This window comes from Chironomus tepperi, unplaced genomic scaffold, assembly GCF_022539635.2.
Source record: "Chironomus tepperi strain 1889 unplaced genomic scaffold, CSIRO-AGI_Ctep_v1 contig_85, whole genome shotgun sequence".
In the NCBI taxonomy this organism is placed as follows: domain Eukaryota; kingdom Metazoa; phylum Arthropoda; class Insecta; order Diptera; family Chironomidae; genus Chironomus; species Chironomus tepperi.
Window position 1 is genome coordinate 3,649,820 of NW_027226207.1, and position 17,240 is coordinate 3,667,059.

Consider the following 17,240-nt stretch of genomic DNA (forward strand, 5'->3'; position numbering starts at 1 on the left):
CCGGCTTATAAAATTACTCTCAAATTCTCTCAAAATCCGTTTCCGTCTTCTAGAAGTTTCTAGAATTTTCCATAATTTATTTTAGGCATTTTCAACTTTCATTTAATACATTTTGTTAATTATGCTAAGGACATGATAAAAATCAATTTTGGTGGCATAATTCATACATTTTTCATTCATAATTTGTTAATTAAAGTGTTCTAGAAAGTGCACATGCTTCCGGTTAAGAGCTTTCTTGAGATTCTCTCAATTTCTCTCTCTCTACATTTGCTTTTTTTGAATATCTAAAAACCGTTATTTCTAGCACTATGGAACTTTCAAGAAAAGGAAATGCCGAGCTTTTCTAGAATTTCTGTGGTTACCTATACATTTTGTTATATTTATGAAGAAGACTTTTCTAGAAATTTCTGGAAGAATTATATTCAGGTAGTATAATTAAATTATGCTAAATTTTTATGTTTTTATGAAATAAACTGCTTTTTATGCTATCGAATGTTATCTATATTTATGTATTATATTCAAATTCTAAATTAAATCTTAATTTGGTCACATACATTGATGTTCCTAAAGATAATCAGCATGTCCACTTAATTTTTTGATATGCCTTATACATGCATATGCCAAGCCTCTATGTATGCCTAGCTTGGCACCATCTTTGCCTAAGCAACTTAATGAAAGATTCTTTAGACAACCTAGATCAATTATAAAGTAATTTTTAAGCATTTGAAGAATGTCCAATAAGGCTTAAGCAAGAAGCGATATAGAGGATAAATTGTTGGGGATAATCAACATCCTCCATCATTTCTTGAATAACGGCTTGATGGAATAAATCTTAAAAAATTGTTCATGATGAGAAGTTATGAGGCTTTGAGCTAGCTGGCTAGATGAGGCGCGAGATCTCAGCAGTCAGGCATCGTAGATAGATATCTCAGATTTGAAGCATTTGTTCCGTCTTTTTGAGTTCCTGTCTTATCGCTTGTTAAGGATACCTAGGCTAACATTACGTCATTATCGCTCTCAGGATGCTTCATGCCAATAATCATTCATAAAATCATAATTTTTAATTCAATTAAAGAAATCCAAATACATTCAATTTCATCATTCTTGGCATCAAGTAATACTTTTTTGTTAATTGTTATAACGGATTTTAAAAATTTGAAATCTAGAGTTTGTTCTATAAATAACGATCACAAAAATTTTAAATCTAGTAGCATGGCCCGTCCCGTTTGTTTACATTCAGAAAAATGTAAATAATTGCAAAATTACATCTTAATAAGCATTGATTTTTAAAAATAAATTAACTACAAAGAGGATTTAACTGAATTAACAGTCTAAAGTATCCAAAATTAATCAAAGTATGAACGACAAAATTTGAATTTTCCCGCACTTGAAAATGAGAGAAAATTGAGAATTAAGAGTAAAAAGTCAAAAAAATAATCGCTTTAGTTGTGTTTTAGTTCTTTAGGAGTTCGGACGTGTTTTTCTCGGTATTCGCGTCTAAATTTTTAATTTAATATACTTTTACACTAACAAATTGTGCAAATTAAACCATTCTTAATAGTGCGACTCACAGGAAACTAGTGAAACTTGTTGATATTAGAATTTTTCGCGAAAAACTGATTAAATTTGTTTTATTTTCAATGAAAACATAAAAAGAGTCGGCAAAAAGTTCTGTTTTTGGATTAACACACATATTACAAAGGAAAATAATAAGAAGAGGTGAGATATAGTGACTAATTTCATTGGAAATTCAACTGCGAACCAATAGCATATGGAAAGTATCAAGGACATGGAACTTAATGCTCGTTTATCATTAATCAGCTTTTTTGCACACAAAAATTTCTGATCTCTATTATGTCTGAATAATGTATGACTAACAAAAAATGGATTTTAATCGCTAGATGCCTACACCTTATCAGCAGAGAACTTCATTTATAGATAAGATATAAAACAAATGCCCTACTATATACTTCGATATTCTACTGTCGTGACGCTAAAGTTACAGTTTTTAAGCACTTTTAAACTAACATGAATGAGCACTTGTGTATCGATCTTTCTTATAAGGATTCAATTCATAACATATCGAGGTCAGAAAGTTTCCAAGTGCAAGACGATTTTCAACTTTCTTTTGCAATATTTTTCTATCTGTTCATGCTATGCTGTGTATATTTAGAACATGTTTTTCAACTATTGATCATATTATAAAAAAGTGATGCAGAAGCGACGAACGAGTAGAATGGAAAACTAAATATAATAAAAAAGATAAACCGTGCAAATGCTCATAGAGTGACACAACTCATAGACAGTTATAAAAAATTGTGCATTTCCTATTATCAATTGGGTGTTACTTTACATTTTTATTATTATGGCGATTTCTCAATTTTTTAGAAACAATGTGCATAGTAATGATTTTTAATTATTATTCATATTGCTATACTTTCAAATGTTTCCATAAATTAAACGGTACATTGTCCATCATTATGTACAAAAATAAGCTCCAAAAATTAAATCTCACTCTTCATTTTTTTATCTAATAATTATGCTTGTGCTTGCGTAAAAAAAGTTAGATGTGGTTGACTGAAAATTTCACTCTTTTTTCCACGGCGACTAGTGAAAATTGTATAAAATCATTAGAAAGAAAAGTGAAAATCACTCAATAATCGCTCATTCAGATTCAACCAAAACAATAATTGTATCATTTTCTTTTTCCACGGAAGTCTTCTAGCCACTGTTTACCTGCTTGCTGGCTACTCAAAATTGGTGTAAAACTTGCCGTAAAATTATATTTTTTTTGATCAATCGACTGCAGTGTATTTTCGCACGATCAGCAGTCTAGTTCCTTTCCAATTTACACTATAATTTACGATGATACAGCACATTGTAGCATTCTGTTTATATAAGATTCTTTCTATTAACTAATCGCCCAATCCACATAGAACAATAAACACTTTAGCATGCTAAAAACTCTTCCATCTGCCTACAATTTTCAATCAAGCGTGATCATTAGTGCTCCCCTCATTATACATTTACTTGCTTCTGTTGCTGTTTTGTAGAATCCATATATAGATATAGATTTTGGGTAGGAAATATTTTGAAATTAACAAAAAAAAGTAATCTTCATCTTACTTAATGAGTCTTTCTCCATGGGAAGAAGTGAAGTTAGGCTCGAAAAAAAAGTACATTATGGTATGTAAACTACTTAGAAATGCAACAAAAGGGAGAGAGAGAGAAGAAAAAGTAATGATTGTTACGGATCATGATTGTTACGTATTTATTCTCTATTCATACAATTTGCTACATATATATATTTCCTAGCGAGTAAAGTGATTTAGAGACTAAACAATATTTTTTTATTCATTATTATTCCATTTGACTTGCTGTTTTTTTTGTTTCTTTAGCTGAATTGAATTCATCCATCGTCTCGCTCGATGGATCATATGTTTGAGTGTAAATTGCATCTGATTTCCGGAAATCGCGGCTGGTTTTTAAAGAGAGCATTTGACTTGCATAAGTTATTTTTAAAATCTCCAAAATAACACAAGGGGTTACTCCCGCTAAGCATAAATTGTTGAGATTCTCTTCACCTTCTTCATGGCATGTCGAGACAAACAATTAATGCTCTTAATGCTTAGGATGGAAACAGTTAGGTCTTATTGAATTTCATTATTCACATTTAAATATGTTAAATAAAGCACCTCTTATTCTTGTATACGGAAAATTACACTAATTTATAAAATTGAAACAAGAAATGAAACGGGAACTTAATACTTCCATATATCTAATTTTTACGACATTATGGGAACAAATCGAACTCTAGTTTTTATTAAGCAAATTGTACCGATATGAAAGTATAGATTTTATCGCGCGTGTTTCTCAGTGTTTCTTAACAATTAGGAAATTATTTAAAAATCTTATTGTTCATTTTTGATGTTTGGTAAATAGGAAATTGAAGATATTTGCTGCCTTATTACCAATGAATTAGACACTGCTGTTCTGTTATTTTTTACTTTCTAATCTTTGTGTTCATATCATTTATTGTTGTGGTTTCCAGCGATGCAAGACACAAGTGTCAGGGGCTAGTCAAGGATATAGTTTGTTGCTTTTTACAGTTCAATTATGACACTGATTTATGGCAAATAAGTCATTTGACCAAAATGGAAGGAATCGACCGTTTAGAGTACTTTTCCATGAATACTTCCAATTAGACATCATTTGACTTCATATGTTATATCTCATTTCTAAGATCAGCACGACCAAAACATTTTGGAACTAATAAGTTGAAGTGGTAAAGAATCGACTAATGTCTTGATATTCTAATTTATTCCCATCTAGATCTGCCCCTGTTGTGTGTCTATCCATAAATTAAGAAATGCGCTATTATCATTGTCTCTTATTTTGGTTCTAATGTAATTTTGATTCACTATAATGGATTTTTTAATAAGCAGAACAGCAATCTTAACATTTTCGGTTTATGAGTGTCTGCGTTTTCCCGTCTGTAAATAATGTAATACACGCTCTCAAGAAATGGTAAAGAAATAATAATAAAGTGTATAATGCTCATATATTCCTTAATTGTCCATGTCATGTAACCCACGTGAACGTGAACAGAAATAACTTTTAGAACATGACGATCGATTGTCACATTTTTTGTTTGATTCTATTCTATTCTAATAATCGCGAATCGAATGTGTGTACATGAAAATTATGACAAATGAAATGAAAGGAAATACCACAAAAATTCCAAAAATAGTAAATTAAAAAATTGCTGATGTTTGTATGACGAAACGCTACTTACAGGCAATTCATCACTTTTCCAGCAAAAGTTTTTACCGTTTCCATTATTATTGTAGTGTAAGCGGCAGTAGAGGAAAAATGAAGACAACAATAATTGTAGCAAATTGGATAAAAATGCTCTTTAGCATTGTGAATGGAATGAAAAAGAAAAGAAGAAAATGTTAAAATAGGCAGAAATTTTTCCCAAGTTTAGAAAAGAAAGTTGTCGATCATCATTTTTACTCTCATTTGTTGCTGTTGCTACAAATAGATTATTTGTAAAAATCATTGTTTATAATCTAATGGAATGGAAAAATTGTGCATTACTTTTGCTTTCATTATGTTCAACAAACGGATCACGAATATTTATTAGAAGATGCAAAATAAGTGGGATTTAATTTGACTGAAGAAAATGTAGATCAACGCCTTTTATGGCTATTAAGAACGAGTTTTGAGTGAAATTTCTTAAACTTTCTTGAAATTAATATAATTTCTATATGTGCAGGAAGCTTAAGCGAATTTATAGCATTTTACTGGAAAGTTTTACAGCACTTAAATATTCTGTGTACTTTAATAACATTTTAATGTGTCAATAACCCACAATAAGCATGTGCCAATTAACAGAATAAATAATTATTTATTTACAGGTTGTTGAGAGATGTTAGATCTCGCGGATCTGGTGTGGGCTCGCGACCCAAATGATGGATATTTTCAAGGCAAAGTCACGGAACTTGGAGCTTTGGATTATGAAGTCACGCCGATCGACAAAGCCCGTCAAAAGCGAAATTATCCCATTGACGACATCTTTCCAGCTTGTGAGGCAAAATCAGATAATGATGATAATTGTAAGTATGATAAAAAAAAAGAAGTCTCATTCTTTGTCTTTATTGGGGTCGTTCATTTATGATGTTCAGCTCTTATCGATGGTAAACAAAGTATCAAAAGCTGTTTGCTTTAATTGCTAACGGAAAAATTGAATTCAAATTCCAAAACAATATAAATCCATATGAAAACCAAACAACAGTTTAGGAATCCAAAAAAAATAAATACCGTTAAATTTAGTTTTACTATGAACGTCATTTATGAACAACTCCTTGATATCAAAATTTGTTTGATGTATGAAATCATCATTCATTTGCGTTTTCCCTTACCTGACAGTATAACAATGTGACAATTTCTCATTATTAAAACTAATTTTCTTAGGTGAACTGATGTTCCTGAATGAAGCGACTTTGCTTGACAATATAAAAAATAGATATTACAAAGATAAAATCTATGTAAGTATCTGGTATATAATTTTTATCGTATGTCGTATGGGAAAATTACATGAATAAGTAAGTGACCAATCTAACTGTGATTTGATTGCCTTACTTTATAAATGAAACTTTAAATTGCTGATTGCTATGAAAAATATGCAGATTATTCATCCTTTGACGTTGACACAAATTAATACAATTTTACTTTGTTGATGACTATTTTTCCATTCATTCTTTTGTAGACATACGTCGCAAATATTTTGATCGCAGTCAATCCATACAAAGAAGTAAAGAACTTGTATTCTAAAGCGACAATAAAGAGTTATAATGGGAAATCGATTGGGGAAATGCCACCGCATGTCTATGCGATTGCTGATAAAGCTTTTCGGGACATGAGAGTACTTAAATTATCACAAAGTATAATCGTGAGTGGTGAATCAGGTGCTGGAAAGACAGAATCAACAAAATACTTGCTTCGTTACTTGTGTGACTCAATTGCTGCTGCTGGACAAATTGAGCAGAAGATTCTTGATTCAAATCCAATTCTTGAGGCTTTTGGAAATGCCAAAACAACTAGAAACAATAATTCATCAAGATTTGGGAAATTTATTGAAGTCCATTATGATAATAAATATCAAGTCGTTGGTGGCTTCATATCACATTATTTATTGGAAAAAAGTAGGATTTGTAATCAGAGTGCAGAAGAAAGAAATTATCACGTTTTCTATTTGCTCTGTGCTGGTGCTCCGCAAAATTTACGTGATAAATTACATATTGGAAAGCCTGATGATTATAGATATCTCGCTGGATGTACACAATATTTTGCATCCGCAACTACAGATAAATTAATTCAAAATAGTCATAAATCGAAAGCTCACATCACAAAAGGTCCAATACATGATCCAATTTTAGATGATCATAATGATTTTCAGGAATTAGATCAAGCACTTTCACGCATTGGATTGAATGAAAGTATGAGAGTTGAAATCTATAGCATCGTTGCTGCTGTATTACATTTAGGTAATATTGCTTTTGAGGAGAATCCTGAAGATAGTCGTGGCGGATGCCGAATTACTCAAGTCACAGAAAAGTCATTAGAAATTGGTGCTAAATTAATTGGATGTGATGGATATGAACTTCGTCAAGCCTTAACTTTTAGAGTTATGCAGTCAAAAGGTGGTGGAATTAAAGGAACAATTATTATGGTTCCACTTAAAATTTATGAAGCTAATAATGCAAGAGATGCACTCGCTAAAGCTCTTTATAGTCGTCTATTTGATTATGTTGTCTCACTCATCAATCAAAGTATTCCGTTCCAAAAATCAAGCTACTATATTGGTGTCCTGGATATTGCTGGATTTGAATATTTTCAAAAAAACAATTATGAACAATTTTGCATTAATTACTGTAATGAAAAGCTTCAGAAATTTTTCAATGACAATATCCTTGCTAATGAACAAGATTTATATAAGAAAGAAGGTCTTAATGTTCCTGAGATTAAATTTACTGATAATCAAGATATTATTGAACTGATTGAATCGAAAACAAATGGAATTTTTACCTTATTGGATGAGGAATCAAAATTACCAAAACCATCATTTTCTCACTTTACGACTGAAGTTCATAGCTCATGGAGTAATCACTTCCGAATTTCAGTTCCTCGTCTGTCAAAATTAAAGATTCATCGTAGTATTCGAGACGATGAAGGTTTTCTTATTAGACATTTTGCTGGTGCTGTTTGTTATACTACAAACCAATTTATTGAAAAGAATAATGATGCTCTGCATGCATCCTTAGAATGTCTCGTTCAAGAATCTGGAAATCCATTAATGAAGCAGATTTTTCAAAACAACTCAACATCAACAAAAGGAAAATTATCATTCATTTCTGTCGGTTCTAAATTCAAGTCACAGCTGCAAGAATTGATGAATAAGCTTGAAAAAAATGGAACTAATTTCATTCGTTGTATCAAACCTAACAGCCGTATGATTGATCATGAATTTGAAGGAGGCTTAGCACTTGCTCAACTCATTTGTTCAGGCACAACATCAGTTCTTGAACTTATGGCTTTCGGATATCCATCAAGAGTTCCTTTCGCAGAATTGTACAATATGTACAAGTCATTCTTGCCACCAGAACTTGTTAACTTACCACCGAGAACATTCTGTGAAGCTATGCTTCATTCATTGAATTTGTGCAGTAAAGACTTTAAATTTGGCATCACAAAAGTATTTTTCCGACCTGGAACTTTTGTTCAATTTGATAGAATCATGAAAAGTGATCCTGAAAATCTGCGCGTTATTGTGCAAAATGTCAAGAAATGGCTTGTTCGATCTCGTTGGAAGAAATCAGTACATTGTGCTATTTGCGTGATAAAAAGTAAGTTCATTACTTATTGATGAATCATATAAAATTAATAACGATGACCTTTCTTTATTTTCAAGTTAAAAATCGAATGATATACAAGAAGAAATGTGTTGTACAAGCACAGAAAATTGTTCGTGGATATCTTGCTCGTCGTCAACATCGGCCACGCTTTAAGGGTATTATAAAAATTAATGCCTTGAAGAGTAATGTTAAAGAAATGGAGACAATTGCAAATCAACTAAAACAAGATCGTGAATCGATGATGAAACAATTAAAGGATATTGAACTTCAGATTGATACGGCTATTAAAAAGATTAAGGTAATTGATTTCTTGTAATTTATTGCTCGTGCATGACAACTTCCATAATTGGAAATGTCACAAGAAACGGAAAAGCCTGTATACATTTCATCCATGATTAATTCAATGAGTATGAACTTTAACGGCCACAAAATATTTGAAATTTAAGTTGATTTAAATTTTAAAAGTCCGTTAAATTTTCAAATTCTAAGAATCTGTTAAATCTTGTGCTAAATTTTAAATATGTTTGTTTTTCAGTCTAACGAGAAGATAAAATCAAGTGAGATCGATGGATTCCTTTCACAATTAACAAACAAAGCGAATCAACAGATGAATACAATAAGAGTAAAATTGCAAGAACAGCGAAACGCGGAAGAGCAGGAACGTTTGAGACAAATTCAATTGAAAATGGAAGCAGAACGATTGGCAAAAGAGGAAGAAGAAAGACGACTTCGTGAGGAGGAAGAGAATCGTCGTAAGAAGGTATGATAAAGAGAACATTTAATGAATCAAATTGTGTGGATTTTTACATGAAAACAATTTTTCAATAATAGGCTGAGATGGAATTGCGTCGTAAACAAGAAGAAGCTGAACGATTGAGGATGGAAGAAGAGGATAGAAAGGCGGCATTAATGCTTCAAGCCCAACTTGAAAAAGAGGCACAAGAAGATTCAAAATATCGACAACAATTAGAACAAGAAAGACGTGATCATGAATTAGCCTTGCGTCTTGCTCAAGAATCAAATGGTCAACTCGACGAGAGTCCACAAATGAGCCGAAAGTATGTATTTAAGGCAATTTTGATAGTTCCTGTACAGTTATTTTCAGTACTGCTTCAGTTTATTGTATATAAAGAAATTCCCTATGCTGTTTAGTAATTTAATTAAACTATACAGCCAGTTTTTGGCATTAATTCCTTAAAATATTAAAGACAAAATTTTATCCTCTCTTCAGCGGAACTCCCGATATGGCTTTAAGCAATCACAATCGACTCATCAGGTTTGTTTTTAGTTAAAAACGTGTAGAAGTAGTTAACACCTTTGTATCTAACTTAAATTACAATTCTTTAGCTGAGTGACTAACTAATCTTGTGTCTGCTTAGTTTTCTCACGCTTTTATTTTCTAATGATTGCATGCAAACTATCAATTTAGCGACTTTCGAATTCTCATTCAATTCAATTGATAATATTTCTTTTTTTATTACCATTTAAAGATCTGAAGCTATAAGAGCCCAACAACAAATGGCTGGAAAACAAAAGTATGACTTGTCGAAGTGGAAATATTCAGAACTACGTGATGCGATCAATACAAGTTGTGATATTGAGTTACTTGAAGCATGTAGACACGAGTTCCATCGTCGTCTTAAGGTTTATCATGCTTGGAAGGCAAAGAATCGTAAGCGTACAACGATGGAGGAGAATGAAAGAGCACCGAAGAGTGTCATGGAAAATGGTAAGCAGTAATTTTCATTTGGATCGACCTTGACCTGAGAAAATTATGTAAATAAAAATGACCTTGGAATGAGACTTAAATGATACCTAATTTAATTCCGTCAAGGCCATGTTTGTTTACTATTTTGATGAAATCGAGGTCAACTGAAATAAAATGGACAATTTGTCAATTCTATTAAAACGTAAATAAACTTCATGACATCAAAGTTTCAATTCAGACAAAGATTCATCAATCTTCATTGAATTTAATATTTTGTATATCTTCTTCCTGACAGCTGCTAAAGTTCCATTAAGGAGTCAACCAGTAAAAAATCCAGATCCAGCTAGTGCATCAGTTCATCGTTACTTCCGCATACCATTTATGCGACCAAATGCTAATGTTAATGATAATACTAATCGTGGATGGTGGTATGCTCATTTTGATGGATCATATGTAGCACGTCAGATGGAGTTGCATGCTGAAAAGCCTCCAATTTTATTGATCGCTGGTGTCGATGACATGCAAATGTGTGAATTGAGTTTAGAGGAAACTGGATTGACGAGAAAGAGAGGTGCAGAGATTTTGGATCATGAATTTAATCGAGAATGGGAAAGACATGGAGGTAGCTTGTTAGATTTTTGCAGTTTTTTTATGCAAATTAATTTAAATCTATTTGTTTTTCATTCAGGAAAACCGTATAAAATGCAGAATGGAAAACACTAAAACCCGGATGTATATGATACACTCCAGCAGATATTTATTCAATTTTATGATTTTAATTTTCGGGCTAAATTCGTGTGTGCTTTTTTGGTGCCTTTAAGTACTTTTTGACCAAAATTTTTCATACATATTAACTTGAATTGAGAGATAAAAAAAACTATATTAAATAAAAATTTTATATTTTGAATGAATTTATGTTGTGTTACTAGATTTAGAGATGAATTTTTATTGGAACCGCTTTTCGATAAATTTTTTTCGTAAGACGTAAGATTAGATAAAGAAAATTTTAAAGTAATTATTTAAATGAAATGCCTTTGTTTGACCTGATTCTTTATTCTGTTTATAATTATTGTGAGAATTTGCAAAATAAGGAGTTACTACATTGTATAGACTTACTCAATGTTTTCAATATTACTACGCATCATCAATGTCCAAAAAGTATAAAAGCCGAAGATGTTAATGACATCATCCTTCCTTGAAATGTAATAAAACATTATTATCACCCCCAAGTGGGTTATCAGTTAATTAAAAACGGTGTAAAGAGTACACAGCACGAGAAATAGATTCATTATTTGACAAAAGAAAGTTCACTTGCACTTGTGAGTAAACAGTGTAGTGAAAAGCTTCACATCCGATCATAACAAATTCCGCGTTAATTATTTACGGAATAAAGATGAATTATGCGACATTATGAAATACGATAAAAAGCTGATTATAATCTATTATTATATCAAATCATGAAAGAAAAAGAAATTTTTATTAAAATCTAAGGATGCAGTATTATTCATTAATGATTTTGTTTATTACTTCTATTTTTTGCATTTTTTTTTCATGTCGTCAGTTTTACTTACTTTAATTCACTATGAATGACAATGGAATCAAAGTGTAAATCTGTCGTATTGAGAATGAAGGAGGAAAACACTTTGATTACAGTTCTACATGCTTCAAATTAAATTATTATTATTGTTTGTGACACATATTTCTCATCTTTGACTTAATAGCTATCGTTGTGGATGTTTAATTAAGGGTCAAAAATCAAAACATTCAAAAAGTTGTTGATATCAAGTCGATTTCATTGTGTAATTGTCGATAATTTATTTTGTATTGAAAATTGAGAGATTTTTTTACGTTTATTTTGTGAAATCATCTTACACATGACTTGTATTAATTACCTGAAGTTGTATTTCCCAATGTTTAATGTTCATCAATGTTTCACAATGTTGAATGTTTCATCTGAAAACATTGAAAAATTAAGCTTTAAAGACTAAAAGCTCTCGACGATAAATTAACTTCAATTCACATAAATTGTGTGCTGTCTACGACTTTGTGCATGTAAACCTTTCGTACAAATGAATGTGATATGAACGAATGTAGCAGCTGAATGTTTTATAAACATTCAAGTTAAGCATGTAGTATGAAATGAAAAATATTTTAGGAACGTGTGATTCACCATCAAGTTGTTGACGAGTGCAGACCGTTACTGATTTATTTCACATTTATGGATAAATATTTCTGTACATAGCATTATCGAGTTAATTTTAGACGATTTAAAAGATAATTAGTGACGAAGATAAAACCTGCAAAAAAAGAGGATTTATAAAATTTAATTAAAAATCAATTTGCAGACGAGAATACAGAATCGCGGATAGCTAGCGATACAGAACAAAAAAAAAAAAAGATTCTTTATAAAAAATTCAATAGAGTGATAAAAGATATTATCGAACATATATCGGAGATGAAGGTCAATAAATTCGGAATGTTAATCAAATTTGCGGCACTTTATTTGTGTATGAATTTAATTGGTAAGTGACTTAAATTTATGCACTAACTTATAAATTAATCAACAAAACGTGCTCAGTTCTTTCCATTCGAATGGAGAAACAATTGATAAAATTTACATTGAATTCTAATTGTCTGTGTGACTTTATGTCACATCTATCAGATTCTGTTTTGATCTTTTGACATTTTGAACTTCAAGACACGTTAGAAACCGACCGTACTCTTAAATGATTTCGATCACAATACAGATGAATATTATCATCTTATTCATATACTGAATTCTTTTAAGCCATTAATTACTTCTTATTTTTCATTTGTGTATCACAGTCATATCTACTGACTGCGTTATACGTGCTTACAAAGCTAATTATTTGTCAACCATGCAGAAATATCATTTATTTCTGATAAGGATTGATAACAGACTTAACAATAGAATTGATAAGAACTACCGATTTGGATTGTATGATTAAAGGGGGAAAATCAGAAGTGACGTCAATTGAAAAGTCACTCAAGCGTTTCTAAATCATCAGATCTATTCCTAATCTCTTCCCTGAATCTATGTGACAATCTAATGAATTATTAATATGACAGGGGTTCCAATTTTTTCTATGGACATCACTCATTAACAACCCTTTAAGACGCATTTAAGTAGGAAACTACTTTAACTCGAATTTTTCGATTGGATGTTATTGAGAATTGATTAAGCTTGTCATTAGCAACTACAAAATGCCATTACCTAGTGGCGACAATCAAAAAGCTCTAGAAGCTTTAATGAATAAATCATCAGAATTGAAAATATTTTCAAAAAATAATCAAGCATGAATTATTGACAGAACCACAAAATTAAAGTGGGGAATAAATTTTCATCTCTTGCGAATCTTTTGGGACATTTTATAGGAACATATTTTTTTTTTTTTCATTTTGTTCATAAAATTTTCATGTAAATTAAATATTTAAAATGTTGATTCCACATTTTTGAACATTGTCGCATAACACAAGCGTACATATGATATGCTGTAAGGTAGATACGATTGTAAACTAGGTGAATTTAATACAGATCACATGGTCGGTCAGTTCTTTTTTCGCACATGTTACGATGAAAAACATGCTTCTCTTTGTACTTTTTGTCTCCACATATATTTATGGTAATTTTTCTAGTATCTAAATTACTTTTTAATGCTCTAAGCAAATCCACATTCTTTTTTGAATTAATAATGCAATTGGGAGGAATTTCATGAAATTTATTTTTATCCGGATATTTGAAACATTTGTATTGTTTTCAACTAACATTTGTATGGTTTTCGGATGCTTTTAGAAGAATTTATATGGTTTTCAAACTTTTGAAATTTGAGTAACCGTTATAATTTAAATATTAATTGACAGTTAAAATTTAAAATAGAAATGTCCGTTAAAGATTCATTGAATTTATGCTAATTAAACATTGAAAACATTAAAAAATGCGTCTTAATCCCAATCAAAAAGCACGATGAGATTTAAAAATTCCCATGCATGCATATGCACATGCTTCTCTTATATATTAAAAAGTCGGTGTTTATACATGGACTAAAAATAGATTTGGTTATTGCACTTTTAGTGCCCAATGAATTATTAAATATGGAAAAAACAACAAAAATATGTACAGAAAAAGATAAGTGAAGAAAGAAAAATATAAAATACGAACGGGAAGTAGTGATGGTAAATAAGGTTGTTAAACAAGAGACTAGCTCTCTAGCAAAATATGTATTCATATTCTCTTGAAATTATTATGGAATTAAAAAATATTTGGATGATTTATAGACTATTTCATTTCTTTCATTTGAAAAAACGTCGAAAGTATATGACAAGTCTGATTACATGTGTGAATGAGCAAGTCTCAAGAGCTTTTTTTCCATTATTATCAGAAAATGATAAAAGTAAACAACAAAAAAATACTTTATATATACCTATAGCTTGATGATAATAAAGTTAATTGTATGTGTATCTTGCATCTTCTTCTTTATTTTCAGTTGTATCAGCCATACCCGTAAATGAAAAAAATTTAGATAACAAGCAAGCAGCGTCAGTGGAAGCAACTGATACTGATTACGATGCAATTTCGGTCGACAAGTCAACTGAGGCGTCAAATAGTGACACAAAGCCTCCACTAGTATTCCCCGTTGATGATAAAACAACATCGAAGAATGACACAGCTTTAGAAATTTTACAAAAGAACTCAAATACATCGATAATAAATGAGGTATATATTCTTTTGTGAGATTAATTATAATTATTATTATTTTCTCGAAGATGAATCTGCACGAAGGTCAATTTCATATCTTGTTTGCTTATTGGACGTGTATTCCTGCATTCATCGGCAAATGATCATTTTCAAGGCTGAAATAATAAATATACATTCTCTTTATGTCCATTTATTTTACAATTTTAGAACTCAACAGCTGAAAAGAAGGAAGAAAGCCATGAAAAAGTTAGTGATAAAGATTACGATGAGAAGGAAAGTACTGTAACTGACAAGACAACTGAAGATGTACAAAAGAAGGAACCAAAATCAGTAGAAACGACAGAACAGCCAAAAACTGAGGATGTCAAATCAAATGAGGAAACTACAGAGAAAGATTATGAGGAGGCATCAAATGAGAACAGTGGAGATGACAAAGCAGACACTGAAAACATTCAAGATAATCAGGATGATCAAGGAGACTTGGAAGAGAGATTTGGTGTCAACTCAACATCCATTAATGTTTTTGAGGAACCGACCTTAAAAGGAACTCACTATGCATTCATTTTTGCAACACTACTCGTCTTTTTGTCAGTTACAGCTTATGTGGGTTTAATTTTATGGCGAAAGTCCTTAGAATATCGTTACGGAATGAGACAACGCCTAGTTACCGAAGACGATTACTATAATAACAATGATGTTAGATTCTTTGGTTTGTGAATTGATAACAAAGAGCAATCAGAATTTCGAGTGCCATGAATGTTCCGATAAGTAGTCTTCTTATTTCCAACACATGTATTATACATACACAAATTGTATTTCCAAACCATTTCGTCTTCGTATCTGTGATAATGAAAAAATAAAGCTAGATGCCAATTACAAAACTTATCTTGAATTTGATTAGCAATATTAAGTTACAGGGATTTCGCGAGCTTTACGTCGTTCTAATTATATACGACACACATTTTGTGAGCATTGAAATCACTCAATTGCGAGCTATTTTTTATTCATAACTAAACTGTGTGTTATACATCCATTATAAAATTTCCCGTCACCAAAATTTCGTAATCACATTTCCACTGCCTTCGAAAAAGCAAAACTCTCATTTATTTTGCCAAATATCAACTTTATGGATGAATATCAACCTTTAAATTCATCTATTTCTGTTTTCTGGACACAACAACTGGTCCAAGATTATCATTACATTCCTTATTATGTTCTCCATGGGAACCATCACAGTATGGCCAGTTCTTTGATTTCCAGCATCTACAAAAAGCGGCCTTCTCAGAAATGTCTTCAATATCCATTAAGTCAACAACTTTAGCTTCATCCATACGGATCTTATTGTTTACACGCTTATTAACTATTTTCCTACGGCAAATTCCACCATTGCCAGCAGCTGGGCAGAATGCTACATAAGCAGTATAAATAGCACCGGCAGTTAAGAGGGTTGGTGGGATAAGTGAAACATAATCTTTGACTGAAATAAATTAAGAGAAAATCATTATTTTTATTGCATATTTTGTGAAAGCAAATTGCTCTACTTGTACTTATTATATCTTAAAATTTACTGTGAATGACCACATTGCGATCAGGAAATAAACTGTTTCTTTTCATGCTCGATTAATGCTATTTTGCTGCACGGGAATTTGGAAACAAATTAGCATCATTCTTAATAATAAATAACTAGTTTTTTTCATAAAATCACAATGACTAATGAATATCCAGTATCACTTGTGTGATCATCGCAATGTTATTAAATATTTTCAGTGTAAAATTCCACAAATGTATGTCATAATCATAACAAATTTTAAAATTAATAAAAATCATACTTACATCCAAGTTTAAACCATCCTCCGAAAGAGTTGGGAATTGGCAAGCCTGATAAGTAATTTGGAATAGTAGATTTAACAAATGACGAAAGGAAATCCATGATTTTTAATTAAAATCTCTAAATGCACCAAATTATATTGAAAATTATAAAAGTACTCGATTTTATTGAGTGCCTTCAGCGCATTTTTGTCCCAGCGATCAATAATTGGATAATAAATAAACGCGAATCAAATTGTGAAGCTTGGTAGTTATCCGATCTACAAAACAAGATCCAGGATCTAAGTCACTGTCACATCATACATAATAAGATCCAGTAAACTTCAAATCGTTTTTTAATAAATTTATTGACATTAAAAGCGAATTTTTTTGATTAACATGGCGGTTTTTAGATTTTAAATTTTCAAGCGCTTACTAAAAATTTTAAATTATTGAAAGCAACGCTTTAAATTTTCTTTGTTTATGAAATAAGCCAGTCAGTCAAACAAAGTGTATTGGCAAACACCATTTTTTCAAAATAAAGGCTAATGTTGTGTTAGTGCGTTGCTCAATTTTACACAGGGGAAAATCA

At 31.1% G+C, this 17,240-nt stretch overlaps 3 protein-coding genes across 5 annotated transcripts; 2 read left to right on the top strand and 1 right to left on the bottom strand.

Annotated features, from left to right (window-relative positions):
• Window positions 1-1,462: 1,462 nt before the first annotated feature.
• Window positions 1,463-11,636, top strand: jar (Myosin heavy chain 95F jaguar). Of its 3 annotated transcripts, XM_070635132.1 has the most exons (11): window positions 1,463-1,719; window positions 5,421-5,618; window positions 5,977-6,050; window positions 6,272-8,408; window positions 8,474-8,715; window positions 8,953-9,177; window positions 9,249-9,475; window positions 9,649-9,693; window positions 9,908-10,146; window positions 10,421-10,747; window positions 10,814-11,636. In XM_070635132.1, the coding sequence occupies exons 2-11, from the start codon at window positions 5,432-5,434 to the stop codon at window positions 10,846-10,848; spliced, it is 3,738 nt and encodes a 1,245-aa protein (XP_070491233.1). In that variant the 5' UTR covers window positions 1,463-1,719; window positions 5,421-5,431; the 3' UTR covers window positions 10,849-11,636. The 3 variants fall into 3 exon arrangements, with proteins under 3 accessions (XP_070491233.1, XP_070491235.1, XP_070491236.1); XM_070635134.1 differs by lacking the exon at window positions 9,649-9,693; XM_070635135.1 differs by lacking the exons at window positions 9,649-9,693; window positions 10,421-10,747; window positions 10,814-11,636 and having other exon boundaries at window positions 9,908-10,157.
• Window positions 11,637-12,285: 649 nt separating this feature from the next.
• LOC139086617 (uncharacterized) lies at window positions 12,286-15,723 on the top strand. The gene is made up of 3 exons (XM_070635136.1): window positions 12,286-12,647; window positions 14,631-14,860; window positions 15,050-15,723. The coding sequence occupies exons 1-3, from the start codon at window positions 12,581-12,583 to the stop codon at window positions 15,557-15,559; spliced, it is 807 nt and encodes a 268-aa protein (XP_070491237.1). The 5' UTR covers window positions 12,286-12,580; the 3' UTR covers window positions 15,560-15,723.
• An 80-nt stretch (window positions 15,724-15,803) lies between these two features.
• On the bottom strand, window positions 15,804-16,837 carry Cisd2 (CDGSH iron sulfur domain 2). Its single transcript, XM_070634617.1, has 2 exons — window positions 16,676-16,837; window positions 15,804-16,319 (listed from the first exon to the last, which is right to left on the bottom strand). Exons 1-2 carry the CDS (start codon window positions 16,770-16,772, stop codon window positions 15,997-15,999), a joined length of 420 nt encoding a protein of 139 aa, XP_070490718.1. The 5' UTR covers window positions 16,773-16,837; the 3' UTR covers window positions 15,804-15,996.
• Between the last annotated feature and the right edge of the window lie 403 nt (window positions 16,838-17,240).

Coding starts and splice junctions, on each gene's coding strand:
- jar (XM_070635132.1), top strand. CDS start 5,432: ATGTTAGATCTCGCGGATCTGGTGTGGGCTCGCGACCCAAATGATGGA. Junction 6,051..6,271: donor ATTACAAAGATAAAATCTAT/GTAAGTATCTGG, acceptor ATTCTTTTGTAG/ACATACGTCGCAAATATTTT. Junction 9,476..9,648: donor AGTCCACAAATGAGCCGAAA/GTATGTATTTAA, acceptor TCCTCTCTTCAG/CGGAACTCCCGATATGGCTT.
- LOC139086617 (XM_070635136.1), top strand. CDS start 12,581: ATGAAGGTCAATAAATTCGGAATGTTAATCAAATTTGCGGCACTTTAT. Junction 12,648..14,630: donor TTTGTGTATGAATTTAATTG/GTAAGTGACTTA, acceptor CTTTATTTTCAG/TTGTATCAGCCATACCCGTA. Junction 14,861..15,049: donor ATACATCGATAATAAATGAG/GTATATATTCTT, acceptor TTACAATTTTAG/AACTCAACAGCTGAAAAGAA.
- Cisd2 (XM_070634617.1), bottom strand. CDS start 16,772: ATGGATTTCCTTTCGTCATTTGTTAAATCTACTATTCCAAATTACTTA. Junction 16,320..16,675: donor AGGATGGTTTAAACTTGGAT/GTAAGTATGATT, acceptor AATTTATTTCAG/TCAAAGATTATGTTTCACTT.